The sequence below is a fragment of the Xenopus laevis genome, chromosome 9_10L, assembly GCF_017654675.1.
Source record: "Xenopus laevis strain J_2021 chromosome 9_10L, Xenopus_laevis_v10.1, whole genome shotgun sequence".
Classification (NCBI taxonomy): domain Eukaryota; kingdom Metazoa; phylum Chordata; class Amphibia; order Anura; family Pipidae; genus Xenopus; species Xenopus laevis.
In genome coordinates this window covers 6,638,582-6,654,199 of record NC_054387.1, presented here as the reverse complement: position 1 = coordinate 6,654,199, position 15,618 = coordinate 6,638,582, and the positions used below count along the sequence as shown (strand labels likewise).

The 15,618-nt window shown below is 43.9% G+C and overlaps 1 protein-coding gene across 1 annotated transcript in view; it reads right to left on the bottom strand.

The window, feature by feature from the left end:
- LOC108701765 (angiotensin-converting enzyme) overlaps positions 1 to 13,482 on the bottom strand; it is an 86,620-nt gene extending 73,138 nt beyond the window's left edge. Inside the window, exon 1 of the mRNA XM_041575978.1 lies at positions 13,461 to 13,482. Within this exon, the coding sequence (XP_041431912.1) occupies positions 13,461 to 13,463 (3 nt within the window). The 5' untranslated portion in view covers positions 13,464 to 13,482. The remainder of the gene's footprint in view (positions 1 to 13,460) is intronic.
- Between the last annotated feature and the right edge of the window lie 2,136 nt (positions 13,483 to 15,618).

Below are 15,618 nucleotides of genomic sequence, written 5' to 3'. Positions count from 1 at the left end.
AATTTGTAATACCGGCCCCAGCCTTGGCAGGTATTTTACCGGCTAGGCCGGTAAAATACCGGCCGGGTGGCAACCCTATCTGTGGCTGGGGGGTCCGGGGGAGAGGGGGCTCTGCACCTGGGGGGCCCGGGGGATGGTGTGTGTGTGGCCCGGGGATGGTGTGGGGGGCCCTGACGCTGCTGGCGCAGTGGGCCCCCCAGTGCAACGCTGCTCTAGACGGACATGTCCCCTGAATTATACCTTCCAGCATTTTGAGCCCTAGCCCTCCTTCATAAAAAGCTAAATATGGTGCAGTTTGTTCATTTCTGAACCCAGGGCAAAGGCATTTTTAATGCTTCAGCTATGGTGGAACTACAACCCCAGCTCTGCTTGATGGATTCTCTGGATGGGTGGTACTTGGGACTCCTACAGGTATAGTTTTATGGAATTTGTAAGCTCCCAATGCTGATCAGAAGCATCTAGATGAGGATCCAATAGGGTTACTACTACTAGTAATAACCCCTAAATGTAACACGTGCGGGTACTACTATAATATCTGCGCAGGATTTGCTCAGAAGTTGATTGGGCCGAGTGGAAGCCATCATTTGATCTCTTGGGGACCAGTACAATGGCATCAGCCCCAGACTGTATACACGGATGGACAGATGGAACTTACTTACACAGCACCAGATTATTTTGGTTGGGGAGGGTCGAAGGAACATTCTGTTCCCATGATTAACCCCAGACAACTGCTTTATTGTCATTGTACTTGCACTTTGTAATAAGTAACAAAGAATAACATAAACCCGAGGTTAATAACTTCATTTGTGTTTTTATGGCGCTAAAAAGGGAATTGTTTATTGCAGAGAAGAAATGGGGTCACATGGGGCACATCTGCACTTTATGGCGTCACGCAGATATGTAGCCTGCCAATAGCGTGATAAATAATTGCCTGATTCTCCCTGTGATTGCACTGATAATTACACAAAGTCCATGCCTCTATGAATCTGGCATGTATCGCATAAACAAGTGGAGGAGCATTTGTATCCTACGCAACTAGGCGATATATACAAACCCGAAGACCCTGTGACTGCTGAGAGGTTTCAGCACTGACGCTTTTTCAGTTAATATAATAGGTCTTACGCCTAAATTTTAGGGGTGCCCTAAAATGTCATACCTCCCAACTGTCCCTTTTTCGGAGGGACATTCCCTCTTTTGACAGCTCAACCCGCAGTCCCTCATTTGTACTGGAAAGTCCCTCTTTTCTCTGCACTGAACAGCCAGAAAAAGAAACAAAGTTTCTCACTTCATTGGCTTTTAGCAGAGAGCCCAGAACAGCTAACAGGTGCAAATAAGATACTTTGTAACAATTTTGAGACACAAAAACACAGTTTAGATAAGGAGAAATATTTTCAAACTTTCATAATATGCCAAATTTTGTAAAACAAACATGGTAATTAGGGGGAGTGGCCACAGAAAGGGTGTGGTCAAAAAATTGTTGCGCTACGTGCGGAAAAAAATTTTTTGTCCCTCTTTTCATTTCCAAAATGTTGGGAGGTATGAAATGTGTTGCCCAGTAACTTCTAGCTATATGCCATGACTGGAGATCTGCAGAGCACTGCCCTGCTATAGAAACACCTGGAGAGATGTGTATTGATACATTGCACCAACTCGGAACATTAGGAACACCAAAATTGTATGGATTCTCACCCAACTTTGACCCCCAAAGAATGTACTAATTTCTCAACCTACCTTCTGAATATCTGAAATTTCTAAACCCCTTTCTGAAGTTTACCTAAACAAAATGTATTTGCCTCAGCAGGAACCAGGGCCCGGACTGGTAATCTGTGATATCGGGAAGATGCCCGAAGGGCCGCTCCATTTACTGCTGAAATGGGCCGCTTCTGTTATGTGTAGTAAAACTGTAGTCGGTCTCGCCCGGCAGCGAGGAGCACAAACTCGCTCATCATTGTGACAGCTGCCTAACATGAAGGATGAGCCCCTGCTAACCTGCCCACCGGAGTGCCCCGGTCTCGGCTCTACCTGGTGCCGTGCTGGTTGCAGTCTAATGTAACAGTGCAGAGTGGAGGTGAGTGGTTACACTCACAGGAATGATACCTCCGCTGCCTAGTGATTGCTGTTGTTCCAGGGGAGCCAGGCAGGTTGTTGCCGTCTGTGGAGCCGCTTGCTGATTCCTGTCTCGTTATCAGCAAGGGCAGCAGTCACAATCATGGGGCCCCATTAGGGGGTAACCACCAGTATTATCTATTTCAATACTGGCCCATATTGAAAGAAAATGGTCAACTAAGTTCCACAACTCTAATCTGCTCTACCCATGGCTCATTACACACAGAACAATCTGCCTAAACTTTATCCATGCCCTCAAAAGCTCACGATTCTTTGGTCTGCATATTTCACCTTTGCTTTTCTTAAACTTCAAGTTTTCATGCTGGATTCTGCAGAAGTTTATGCCGTCTACTCTCAGATTATCTCAGGAAAGAAAAGATACGCGAGAACTAAAGCCCTAACTCTTTCCTTGTAGTATTACATTATACATAGAATTGCCTCTGTGCCACCCCATTATCTATTCGACTGGTATTATACATAGAATTGCCTCTGTGCCACCCCACTATCTATTCGACTGGTATTATACATAGAATTGTCTCTGTGCCACCCCACTATCTATTCGACTGGTATTATACATAGAATTGTCTCTGTGCCACCCCACTATCTATTCGACTGGTATTATACATAGAATTGCCTCTGTGCCACCCCATTATCCGACGGGTATTATACATAGAATTGCCTCTGTGCCACCCCATTATCCGACGGGTATTATACATAGAATTGCCTCTGTGCCACCCCATTATCTATTCGACGGGTATTATACATAGAATTGCCTCTATGCCACCCCACTATCTATTTCACGGGTATTATACATAAAATTGCCTCTGTGCCACCCCACTATCTATTCGACGGGTATTATACATAGAATTGTCTCTGTGCCACCCCACTATCTATTCGACTGGTATTATACATAGAATTGCCTCTGTGCCACCCCACTATCTATTCGACTGGTATTATACATAGAATTGTCTCTGTGCCACCCCACTATCTATTCGACGGGTATTATACATAGAATTGCCTCTGTGCCACCCCACTATCTATTCGACTGGTATTATATATAGAATTGTCTCTGTGCCACCCCATTATCTATTCGACTGGTATTATACATAGAAATGCCTCTGTGCCACCCCACTATCTATTCGACGGGTATTATACATAGAATTGCCTCTGTGCCACCCCACTATCTATTCGACGGGTATTATACATAGAATTGTCTCTGTGCCACCCCACTATCTATTCGACTGGTATTATACATAGAATTGCCTCTGTGCCACCCCATTATCCGACGGGTATTATACATAGAATTGCCTCTGTGCCACCCCATTATCCGACGGGTATTATACATAGAATTGCCTCTGTGCCACCCCACTATCTATTCGACTGGTATTATACATAGAATTGCCTCTGTGCCACCCCATTATCCGACGGGTATTATACATAGAATTGCCTCTGTGCCACCCCATTATCCGACGGGTATTATACATAGAATTGCCTCTGTGCCACCCCATTATCTATTCGACGGGTATTATACATAGAATTGCCTCTGTGCCACCCCACTATCTATTCGACTGGTATTATACATAGAATTGTCTCTGTGCCACCCCACTATCTATTCGACTGGTATTATACATAGAATTGCCTCTGTGCCACCCCACTATCTATTCGACTGGTATTATACATAGAATTGTCTCTGTGCCACCCCACTATCTATTCGACGGGTATTATACATAGAATTGCCTCTGTGCCACCCCACTATCTATTCGACTGGTATTATATATAGAATTGTCTCTGTGCCACCCCATTATCTATTCGACTGGTATTATACATAGAATTGCCTCTGTGCCACCCCACTATCTATTCGACGGGTATTATACATAGAATTGCCTCTGTGCCACCCCACTATCTATTCGACTGGTATTATATATAGAATTGTCTCTGTGCCACCCCATTATCTATTCGACTGGTATTATACATAGAATTGCCTCTGTGCCACCCCATTATCTATTCGACTGGTATTATACATAGAATTGCCTCTGTGCCACCCCATTATCTATTCGACGGGTATTATACATAGAATTGTCTCTGTGCCACCCCACTATCTATTCGACTGGTATTATACATAGAATTGCCTCTGTGCCACCCCACTATCTATTCGACGGGTATTATACATAGAATTGCCTCTGTGCCACCCCACTATCTATTCGACTGGTATTATACATAGAATTGCCTCTGTGCCACCCCATTATCTATTCGACTGGTATTATACATAGAATTGCCTCTGTGCCACCCCATTATCTATTCGACGGGTATTATACATAGAATTGCCTCTGTGCCACCCCACTATCTATTCGACGGGTATTATACATAGAATTGCCTCTGTGCCACCCCATTATCTATTCGACTGGTATTATACATAGAATTGCCTCTGTGCCACCCCATTATCTATTCGACTGGTATTATACATAGAATTGTCTCTGTGCCAGCCCATTATCTATTCGACTGGTATTATACATAGAATTGTCTCTGTGCCACCCCATTATCTATTCGACGGGTATTATATATAGAATTGCCTCTGTGCCACCCCACTATCTATTCGACGGGTATTATATATAGAATTGTCTCTGTGCCACCCCATTATCTATTCGACTGGTATTATACATAGAATTGCCTCTGTGCCACCCCACTATCTATTCGACGGGTATTATACATAGAATTGCCTCTGTGCCACCCCACTATCTATTCGACGGGTATTATATATAGAATTGCCTCTGTGCCACCCCACTATCTATTCGACGGGTATTATATATAGAATTGCCTCTGTGCCACCCCACTATCTATTCGACTGGTATTATACATAGAATTGCCTCTGTGCCATCCCATGGGGGGACCCTGAAAGTTCCTCAGCAGGGGCCCCCACAAACTCTATTTACGCCACTGTGTGTGTTTCACCTGCTGATGTAAATAGGAGATAATTATTCTAAAAGTAATAAGCACAGTTGCTATGCTGTACAGTTGTCCTATTGCACCTGCCACGCAACAATACAGGTACGGGACCCGTTATCCAGAATGCTCGGAACCTGGGGTTTTCCGAATAACGGATCTTTCAGTAATTTGGATCTTCATACCTTAAGTCTACTAGAAAATCATATAAACATGAAATAAACCCAATAGGCTGGTTTTGCTTCCAAAAATGATTAATTATATCTTAGTTGGGATCAAGTACAAGTTACTGTTTTTATTATTACATGAAATCAGTTTTAAAAATTTGGATTATTCAGATAAAATGGGGTCTATGGGAGAAAGCCTTTCCGTAATTCACAGCTTTCTGGATAATGGGTTTCGGATAATGGATCCCATACCTGTATTATAATACATGTTCGCGTGAAAAATCATCCTGTACCAGGGCCCGCCGGCAAGTAGTTACCCCACTGTTCATCTGAATATCTGCATGCGGTAGGGACTGATTTTAATAGCATTCTCCCTAAAGCTGCCCATACACGGGCCGATAAAAGCTGCTAACAGAAAGTCAGCCTGATGTCGATCGGGAAGGGTTAAAAATACCGTCAGATCGCAGACTGCATCGGTTCGTTTATGTGCTCCCGTTATTCGACCACCCGACAAATCGCCGGGCCCTATATCGCCCACCTCACGCTGTTAATTGATTTATATAGGCAACTGCGCTGATGAATTATAGCATATATGGCACTATATCACAGTTGTTTTGAAAATCATTTTTATCTGCATACAAGGAGGGTGAACAGACCTACGAGGTGGTATATATATATATATATATATATATATATATATATATATATATATATATATATATATATATATATATATATGTTTTAACCCAATATATGTGTGGCTGAGTACAGGAGCATTGTGTGTTTACATGTGGGCTGCTTTGATTTTTTTTTTTGCCCGGGCTGCTTTTTACTCCCAGTCCGGCTCCTCTGTACTAAGCACAATTCAGCAGGAACAGTCCCTACGTTTGCACATAGTCTGTACACAGAGATCCCATAAAACTATGGCAGCATAGGTATTCAATGTACTAAGCACAATTCAGCAGGAACAGTCCCCTAAGTTTGCTCATAGTCTGTACAGAGAGATCCCATACAACTATGGCAGCATAGATATTCCCTGTACTAAGCACAATTCAGCAGGAACAGCCCCTACGTCTGCTCATAGTCTGTACAGAGAGATCCCATAAAACTATGGCAGTATAGGTATTCCCCTGTACTAAGCACAATTCAGCAGAAACAGTCCCCGAAGTTTTCTCATAGTCTGTACAGAGAGATGCCATAAAACTATGGCAGCATAGGTATTCCCCTGTACTAAGCACAATTCAGCAGGAACAGTCCCCTAAGTTTGATCATAGTCTGTACAGAGAGATCCCATAAAACTATGGCAGCATAGGCACAATTCAGCAGGGAAATATACGCACAGTGTCCCTTTAAAAGCTGAGAAAACATTACCAAGTCATTTTCCTTCCTGAAGAGACAGATTTGACTTCACTTGATAACAAAGGAGCACTTTCCCATTATTAATGTCAATGTAAAATGTGCGCTTATCAGAGAATCGGTGGAAGCACTTTAAGTAACTAGAAAGAACAATTTGCTTTAGCAGCAGAGGAAATTCTCCAGGAATGGGAGGTTATGTTACAGATAGTGTTGGTGGCACAGATATAACTAAACCAACATGGGACTAGCATTTGTCTTATGGAATTCAGTCTGGCATTTCCCCTTTAAATCTGCTCCTCATAAGCTTCGAGGTCTAGTCCCACCATGGAACTGCCTGCTCCCATACACTTACTCTGGCCATAGATGTGCCGATTTTAGCCTCATATCTGACGAACGATCGTACGGCTCAATCTTACGACCTGCAACTAATCATTCACATTAAATAAAGTCATAAAAGAACGAATCAGACGACGTTCTGGCCGTCACAGTAATCGTATGAAAGTTATGTCTGATAATATATGCAGAGAAATTATCGTTCACCGACATAAATCTTCTAACCTGTCCGAACGACTAAACGACCGATCTCTATGGTACGAAAAATGTCTGGACAATCCGCACGCAGTCCGGAAAACATACGAAACTCATTTTCGTGCAACTTTATCTTGGCGTCTATGGCCAGCTTTAGGCTGGCCAAGTAAATTGCTATACAAGTACTTACAGATGGAGCAGACTTTATCGATGCATCTGGCGAACACTGTACCCCATTCTTTTCATTTTTAAATAAGGGCATAGCTGTCTGTGTGCCAGATATGAGACTGTGTTGGAAAGCTGTTGTGCTTGTTCTTTCAAATGGGAACCGATCAACTTTTCCAGCATAAATTCATTATCCATATCCAATGCATTTAAAGTTACATGTAAATGTAATTTCAATTGAAAAGCAATGTCTGTCCCTTTCTCTGTTCTCTGTTTCTGACTCTTGAAACCACGTCGCAGGAGTTTCAAGAGACATTCGATTGATTTTCCCTGTCTGTGTCCAATCCTGGCCCCCAGCAGCAGGGCCGGAACTAGGGGGAGGCAGAAGAGGCACATGCCTAGGGTGCAATGGTAGAGGGGCGACATGTACTTACCTCTTCTGACACCTTCCCCCAGTGTCGGACTGGGCCAGTAGGATACCGGGAAAAAAACCCGGTGGGCCCCAGGCTCTTGTGGGCCCCAGGCTCTTGTGGGCCCCGGCGGCACAGATTCTCTTCTCAGTGGCGCGACCCCTCTTTGTCGGGGGTCGAGGTAAAATAAAAATTTTGCGTGTGTGCACTGACGCGCATATGCACAAATGCGAAGCGGAGCGCCAGAGCAGAAGGGGATGCAGAGGGGGGCCCTGGGGCAGTAGCCCCGGTGGGCACCAAGCCCCCCAGTCCGACCCTGCCTTCCCCTAGTTCCCTAGTTCAGACCCAGGGTCGGACTGGACCGGCGGGACAACTGGAAAAAAGCCTGTTGGGCCCCACCTCTTTTGGGCCCGTCGGCCCAGACCTGCTCCCTGCACTTCCTCCTTACCTCCCCAAACCCCGGTCGTGCCGGCAAAAGGTATGCACGCACGGGGGGGTGGAGTTGATTTTCCAGCGGATTGGACTTTGCGGCTGGGGGGCCCAGGGAATGGTGTGGGAGGCCCCCGAGGCTGTGACCCAGTGGGCCCTGGCCCCCCCCAGTCCAACGCTGTGGTGTACAGAAGCTACGGCAGCTGTTTCTTCCGCAAGTGAGTGTGAGCATTGCACTAGCCCTTCCTTGGCACATGTGCATTAGTGCTTTCTCTGCACTTGAGCTCTTCTGTGCATGCACAAGCAGTGGGAGGGCGACATTGTTGCCCAGGTTGCCTAGGGCCCAGCACTGTCAAGCAGTGTCGGACTGGGGGACCCAAGGCTCAGCAGGCCTGCAGCCTCAGGGCCCCCGCACCATCCCCTAGACCCCCCAGCCGCAAAGTCTTCTCTTCCCTAACCCCTCCCTCTCCCCCATGTGCACGCACCTTTATCCATCGTGTTAGGGACGCGACCGGCTACAGGAGGGGGATGGAGTCCAGGGAGTGGGTCTGGGCCTTCTGGGCCCAAAAGAGCCGGATTTTTTTCCCAGTCTCCCGTCTGCCCAGTCCGACCCTGGCCCCCAGTATTTCATAGGAATGAGTGAGTCCCAGCATTTATCTGTCTTCTCTATGTGTCCATTTTTTATTTATCTAATGGCAGAGACAGTACATAGAGGGACATTGCTTCCCAGCTGCCAGGATACAATTGAACAGAAATAAAGAAGTTACACAGTTCAATAAGAAGTATATGAAGCAGGAATGCAGGTATTTGTGCTGACCTAGCCACACCCCAGTAATATAATCATACATACCTCCCAACATTTTGGAAATAAGAGGGACAAAACATTTTTTTTTTAACCACATCCATTTTTGTAGCCACAACCCCTGATTACCATGTTAATTTTACAACATTTGTCCGGTTATGAAAGTTTGAACATATTTCTGTGGTTTTTTTTTTGTTTTTTTTTTAGTTATTGCAGTTTTGCTAATGAAGGTGAATTGCCCTTTAAGCTGTGAGTCTAACTTTTCCCAAGGGACCTGTTATCTTATATTGTTACAATTACTTATTTGCTTATCTTGAAATTGTTACAAAAGTATCTTATCTCTGACTGTTCTGTAGTGATGTGCTGGTCAGGGTTTCCCTGACCCGCACCCGACCCTAACCCGCCCTGCTACAACCCGTGCACACCCCCACCCGCTTTTGGGGTCCTTTTATAGACCCGCGCCCGCCGAGGGGCAGGGCGAGCAGACGTGAAACTATAAAACCGGAACCCGGAAGTCGGATGCTGGCATTTGAAGCTGACCCGCCACCCGCAAGGAGCATTGCAAAGTCGACCCGAACCCGCCCGCGGGTATCGGGTCGGCCCGCACATCACTACTGTTCTGGGCTCTCTGCCAAATGCCAATCAAGTTAGAAACTTTGTTTCTTTTTCTGGCTGTTCAGTGCAGAGAAAAAAGGGACTTTCCAGTACAAACGAGGGACTGCGGGTTGAGCTGTCAAAAGAGGGACTGTCCTTCTAAAAACAGGACAGTTGGGAGGTATGAATTATAGAACAAATGGTGAGCCAGTACCTGTGTAATGCAGCAAACAGGGTGATCCCAACTTTATTACACGGTGCTCGTGACACTTCACACATGATCAAACATTTTGGGACCCTCCCTCAGTGAGAGATACGTATGTTATTTATAGGAAACCAAACCACCAATGAAAATAGGTGGAATGGGGAAATAACCCAATCATATGGACTTAATGAACTGCAAACGTTGGATTCGGTATTGGACTATAGCGCATACCCTAAAGTATATTTGGTGATTGGGTTAGTTTCCCTTTAAGAGCTATTGCAATTCACTGTGAGGTTTCCTATAAATAAAATATAGTCTCACTTGTTCACTTTCACTGAGGCAGGGCCGTGTGGTCTTGAAACTTTTGATCGTGTGCGAAGTGTCATGTAATAAAGTTGGGATCACCCATCATACAGGTATTGACTCTCTCTTTGTTCTTCAAAAAAAATAAAGTGTCAGGTTGGCATCCCACCTCCTTTCTACGCTGATAAGGTGCCTCATTGTCCGTAAAAAGTGCATCACTGAACAGAACCCATATACTGTGTCCCCAAAACGTATACTCAAATTACACAGTGTAGCTACAGAGATCTCAGTGCTATGTCACATGAATCCTTATGTTTTTCATCTGATCTTTGAAGACAGGCAGTCTTTCCAGACCCCAACAGCAACTGCCAAGATACGGACACATAACCCTATTCCCCAGTTCAACATGACTTTTCATTATTTATGGAGGGTGGTACTTGCCTGGCATCTAGAGCTCACATGCAGTACTGCCGGCAGATACATAAATCCTTTTTATTAAAAAACTAAAGTTTACTAGGAATCTGAAACCCCCATGTATTCCTTTATTCCATGTGGCTAATTAACCTAAAGGCAAGTCCCTGCTACAGAGAAGAGGGGCCTCTGCCAGCTCTAGCAGACTGGTGCCCACATTTCAAGGGAAGGAATTAGATCCATCTGTCCAACCCATACCTCCCAACTGTCCCTTTTTCGGAGGGACAGTCCCTCTTTTGACAGCTCAACCCGCAGTCCCTCATTTATACTGGAAAGTCCCTCTTTTCTCTGCACTGAACAGCCAGAAAAAGATACAAAGTTTCTCACTTAATTGGCTTTTAGCAGAGAGCCCAGAACAGCTAACAGGTGCAAATAAGATACTTTGTAACAATTTTGAGACACAAAAACACAGTTTAGATAAGGAGAAATATTTTCAAACTTTCATAACCTGCCAAATTTTGTAAAACAAACATGGTAATTAGGGGGTGTGGCCACAGAAAGGGGTGTGGCCAAAAATTGCTGCGCTACATGCGGAAAAAAATTTTGTCCCTCTTTTTACTTCCAAAATGTTGGGAGGTATGCCAACCTGCAACCCTTTCAGCTACTACTATACTAAAACCGCAATTATTCTCATAGCAGTCTTTCAATGGGTGCCAAATTATATAGAGGGGGGATTCTGACTCTCTTAAGTGGATTTCATGTCATGATTTTTATGATTCAGTTTTTATTTCTAAATGACACTGTTTACCCTGCAAATAATTCACTGTACAATATAAAATGTCATTCCTGAACCAGCAAGTGTATTTAGTTGTAATATTGGTGTGTAGGTGCATCTCAGCTCATTTTGCCTGGTCATGTGATTTCAGAAAGAGCCAGCACTTTAGGATGGAACTGCTTTCTGGCAGGCTGCTGTTTCTCCTACTCAATGTAACTGAATGTGTCTCAGTGGGACCTGGATTTTACTATTGAGTGCTGTTTTTAGATCTTATTAAAATATTCAGAAATACAACAACAAAATGACTAAGATAAGGCTTAGTAAGATTATGTCAGACTACGAGTATTGGGGTGTCCACTAAATTGACAATATGAGAACAGAAACACACAAGGGACTTTTTACTCCACAATACAAGTGTCTGAAACGATCTACAAATAATAAAGATAATTACACATCAAAGTAAAATAAAAAGCGATTTTTCTCACCACCATGCCATACCGATCAAGTGGAATTAAAAAAGATTTAAAAAGTAAGCAGCGCTGCATGTGAAGCTGAAGGGATCCCTTCTTTGAGGACATAAACCCCAAAGGCTGATTGTGTTAATCAGCTAAGGGAAAAATTAGCATGCTATTGTATAAGATAGTAGGTAGTCCGTTGGTAATAGAGGACGTAATGAAGAGGCTTTGGAACAATAAATGCAGATTTGCAATTGTAAACTCCTTAGGTTGATTATATTCGGTTAGATAAATCCATATTGATCCTAATGAGGAGAAAGTTCCAAAACTTGAAAACAAAGCAGCATGCATGCATTCCCCAATTGTTCCAAAGCCTCTTCATTCTTCTTCTATTACCAACGGACTACCTACTATCTTATACAATAGCATGCTAATTTTTCCCTTAGCTGATTAACACAATCAGCCTTTGGGGTTTATGTCCTCACAGAAGGGATCCCTTCAGCTTCACATGCAGCGCTGCTTACTTTTTAAATCTTTTTAATTCCACTTGATCGGTATGGCATGGTGGTGAATAAAAATCGCTTTTTATTTTACTTTGATGTGTAATTATCTTTATTATTTATAGATCGTTGCAGGACAAGAGGAAGAGGAGTTAAGTCGCCCCAAAGAAGAGGCAATTAGTCGCCAGGCAACTAAATCTCCCCGAATCAACTGGTGTGGACTGACCCTAAAGCATTTGCATCATGAATATCAGTAGAAACATTATCAGCAACATTTTCATTCAGCAATTCAGATATAATAGGAAGCCTTTGTATTGCCATATCACCTCCCCCACTTTTAAACTCATCAAAGTGTTTCTTAGGGCAGGGGCACACGGGCAGATTTGGGGAGATTTAGTCGCCTGGCGACTAATCGCCTCTTCTTTGGGGTGACAATCTCCCCGAACTGCCTTCCGAAAAATCGCCTGCGCCAATGCACTTGCGGCACTTCGATTTCCAAAGTCGCCCGAAGTTTCCTCGTGAGGCTACATCGGACGACTTCAGAAATCGAAGCACTGCGAGTGCTATTGTGCTAGTGTTTTCTCAGTATAGCAGGCGGAAGGCAGTTTGGGGAGAGCCTCGCCCCAAAGAAGAGGTGATTAGTTGCCAGGCGACTAAATCTCCCCAAATCTGCCCGTGTGCCCCTGCCCTTATTGTAATAAAGCTCTTTCCAGGGCTCAATGATGTCCAGTATATTCTTGTAAATCCACATCCTCAAAGTCCTTATTTAAATAAGCCAGTTCTCGCATAGCTTTAACCCTTTTTTGCCCTTTCATTAGCTTGAGAGCCTTAACGAGCTGATCTAACCCTCTGGTCAGCACAGACTGCTTAGTCTCAAGGCATTTTAGTTCATTTAGTTGATTAATAAGTTTGTCATATTGTATAACAGTCCCCGCCACCACTCCCAGAGTCTTTCAAAGTAGAAAAAATAAAAAAAAATATGCAGAATCAGAAGAAAAAAAACTCCCCAGTGTTCACAGAACTTTGTCTTCCCAAAGTTTCTTTCCTGCTATAATTGCAACTAGGGTTGTCGCCTTCTCTGGAAAAAAATACCGGCCTTCCTATATATTTATCTTTTTTCCCTATTAATAACATTGGAATTAACCATCATTTTTACCAGCCGGGCTTGTATAATACGGGCCTACTTGCAGCAACAGTCTCAGTGTCCCCTCCCCCCTGCTTCCCACCAGCAGTAAAAGTTTTAGCAGTAACAGTCTCAGTAGTAATAATCTCAGTATTAACAGTCTCAGCAGCATTAGGTAAGTTAGCACTCACCATTCTATCAGCCCCTGCAGAAGGTGTCTCTCTCCGGCTTGCGGCTCCTTCCAGCACTCAGCAACATCCTCCATTGCCGCAGCTGATTCCAAATCTCGCGAGACTTCCTCCTCACTAGCCAACGAGACTTCGTACACGCCCGGGTTCGACGTCTTTCCTGCAGCTTTGCAGCTCCCCACAATAGTTCCGGTACTGGCGTCCTGCTCCGGGTGTCTCTCACAGCTTCATCTTGTGATGAAAAGTAAAACAAAATAAAATAAAAATAAACTGCTGGGGATGTGAAACTGGGGGTGGGAAGGGGATAGAGACATTCCAAAAAAAAAGAAAACTATCTCCCCCCAAGGGTTTAGGGATAAATACACTTCACAGAGCTCACACACCTGCGTCCTCCCAGTATGAGGTGATATCAGTCCAACTTGCAGTACAGCAGTAAAGAGTGACTGAAGTTCATCAGAGCACAAGTCACATGACTGGGGGCAGCTGGGAAAATGACAATATGTCTATCCCCATGTCAGATTTCAAAATTGAATATAAAAAAATCTGTTTGCTCTTTTGAGAAATGGATTTCAGTGCTGAAGCACTATTTACTGATGCCCACCAATCCCATGTCAGTATGCCTTTAAGGTGGCCATATAAGGGCAAATTTAAGATGCAGATTTGGTACCTTCAGACTAATATGATAGCTTATCTGCCTATGTGTAGGGTATATATATATATATATATATATATATCTTGATGGGTTGAAAAAAAATGGGGGGGGATGGGTTAATGGGGGGGATGGATTTAAGCTACATAGTGATACACACTTGCCTAATACCTTGGCCTCATATTAATGAGCACAGACTGGCAGGAACCATATGGGAAATTAGCATTGTACCAATAGTCACACTGGTATAATTATGCTTGCAATCTAATGAGCTGATGGGGGGGTTACATGGTCCTCTGCTTTTGAGACAGCCATGAAAAGCACAAAAGTCCCAACAAGGACACAGAAATCCCTAGGGCTGATGAGTAACAGTTTGTCACGGGCAATGTTAAAACTCTGACTTGAATTTTGCCTGGAAGATACAGTGAACCCTTAAGGACACTGTCCTACTCCTAAATATGTCCTCTAGCTCTAATAGTCCCATGTAACACACTCCCCGACCCCCTGCCTCCCTCATGTGTCTCTCATACACTCTACATTCAGTTACCAGATTCTAGAATCTCTCTATTCTGGGTGCACTGATTTTATACCCAGTTTGCACATCAAGGCTGCCATGGGGGATGTTGGGAAATGTAGTTCAGAGAGGGTTGAAAGGCCACCGGTTGGGTAGGAAGAATGAGGGGAAGGAGCATGAGTATATATATCCAGGACTTCATAATGAGATCAAGCAAAGTGAAGTTTATTTGTCAACGTTTCGGTCCAGTCTGGACCTTTCTCAAGACATATATATGATGGAAATCATGGAAATCAAACAAATTCTCAGGTTCTTTCTATGTTTCCCAGAATCCCCACTTAGGGTCAGGGCACACGCTTAGATTCGGGGAGATTAGCTGCCCGGCGACAAATCTCCACTTCTTCGGGGCGACTAATCACCGGGAAACTTCAGTCGACTTCAGTAAACAAAGCGCACTGATTGCCATCCCGACGGCGATTTACATTATAGCTGGTGGAAGGCAGTTCGGGGAGATTAGTCGCCCGAAGAAGAGATTTATCGCTGGGCGGTATCTGAGCGTGTGCCCTGACCCTTACACAATGGGAGGGCTGATAAATTTGTAATTTATATTAACCCTCCTGCAGAGATTATCAAACAGCAATCCAGATTATCAGACAAGTGCTGCAAAGTTGGTAAATAGCAGTTCAGCACTTGGACAGTTCCTGAGCTGACACTTCTCAGCAGGGAGGGAGCTCATACTACAATATATATGGCAGCCTTAAAGGGTTGATTCACCTTTCAGTTGACTTTTAGTATGTTATAGAATGACTAATTCTAAGCAACTTTTCAACTGGTCTTCGTTATTTATTTTTAATTATTTGCCTTTTTCTCATAACTCTTACCAACTTTCAAATGAGGGTCACTGACACCCATCTAAAAACAAATGCTCTGTAAATCTACACATTTAGGTGCCCATTTACTTGAGTGAAGAAACTTTGAATTTCGAATGTTTTTTTTTG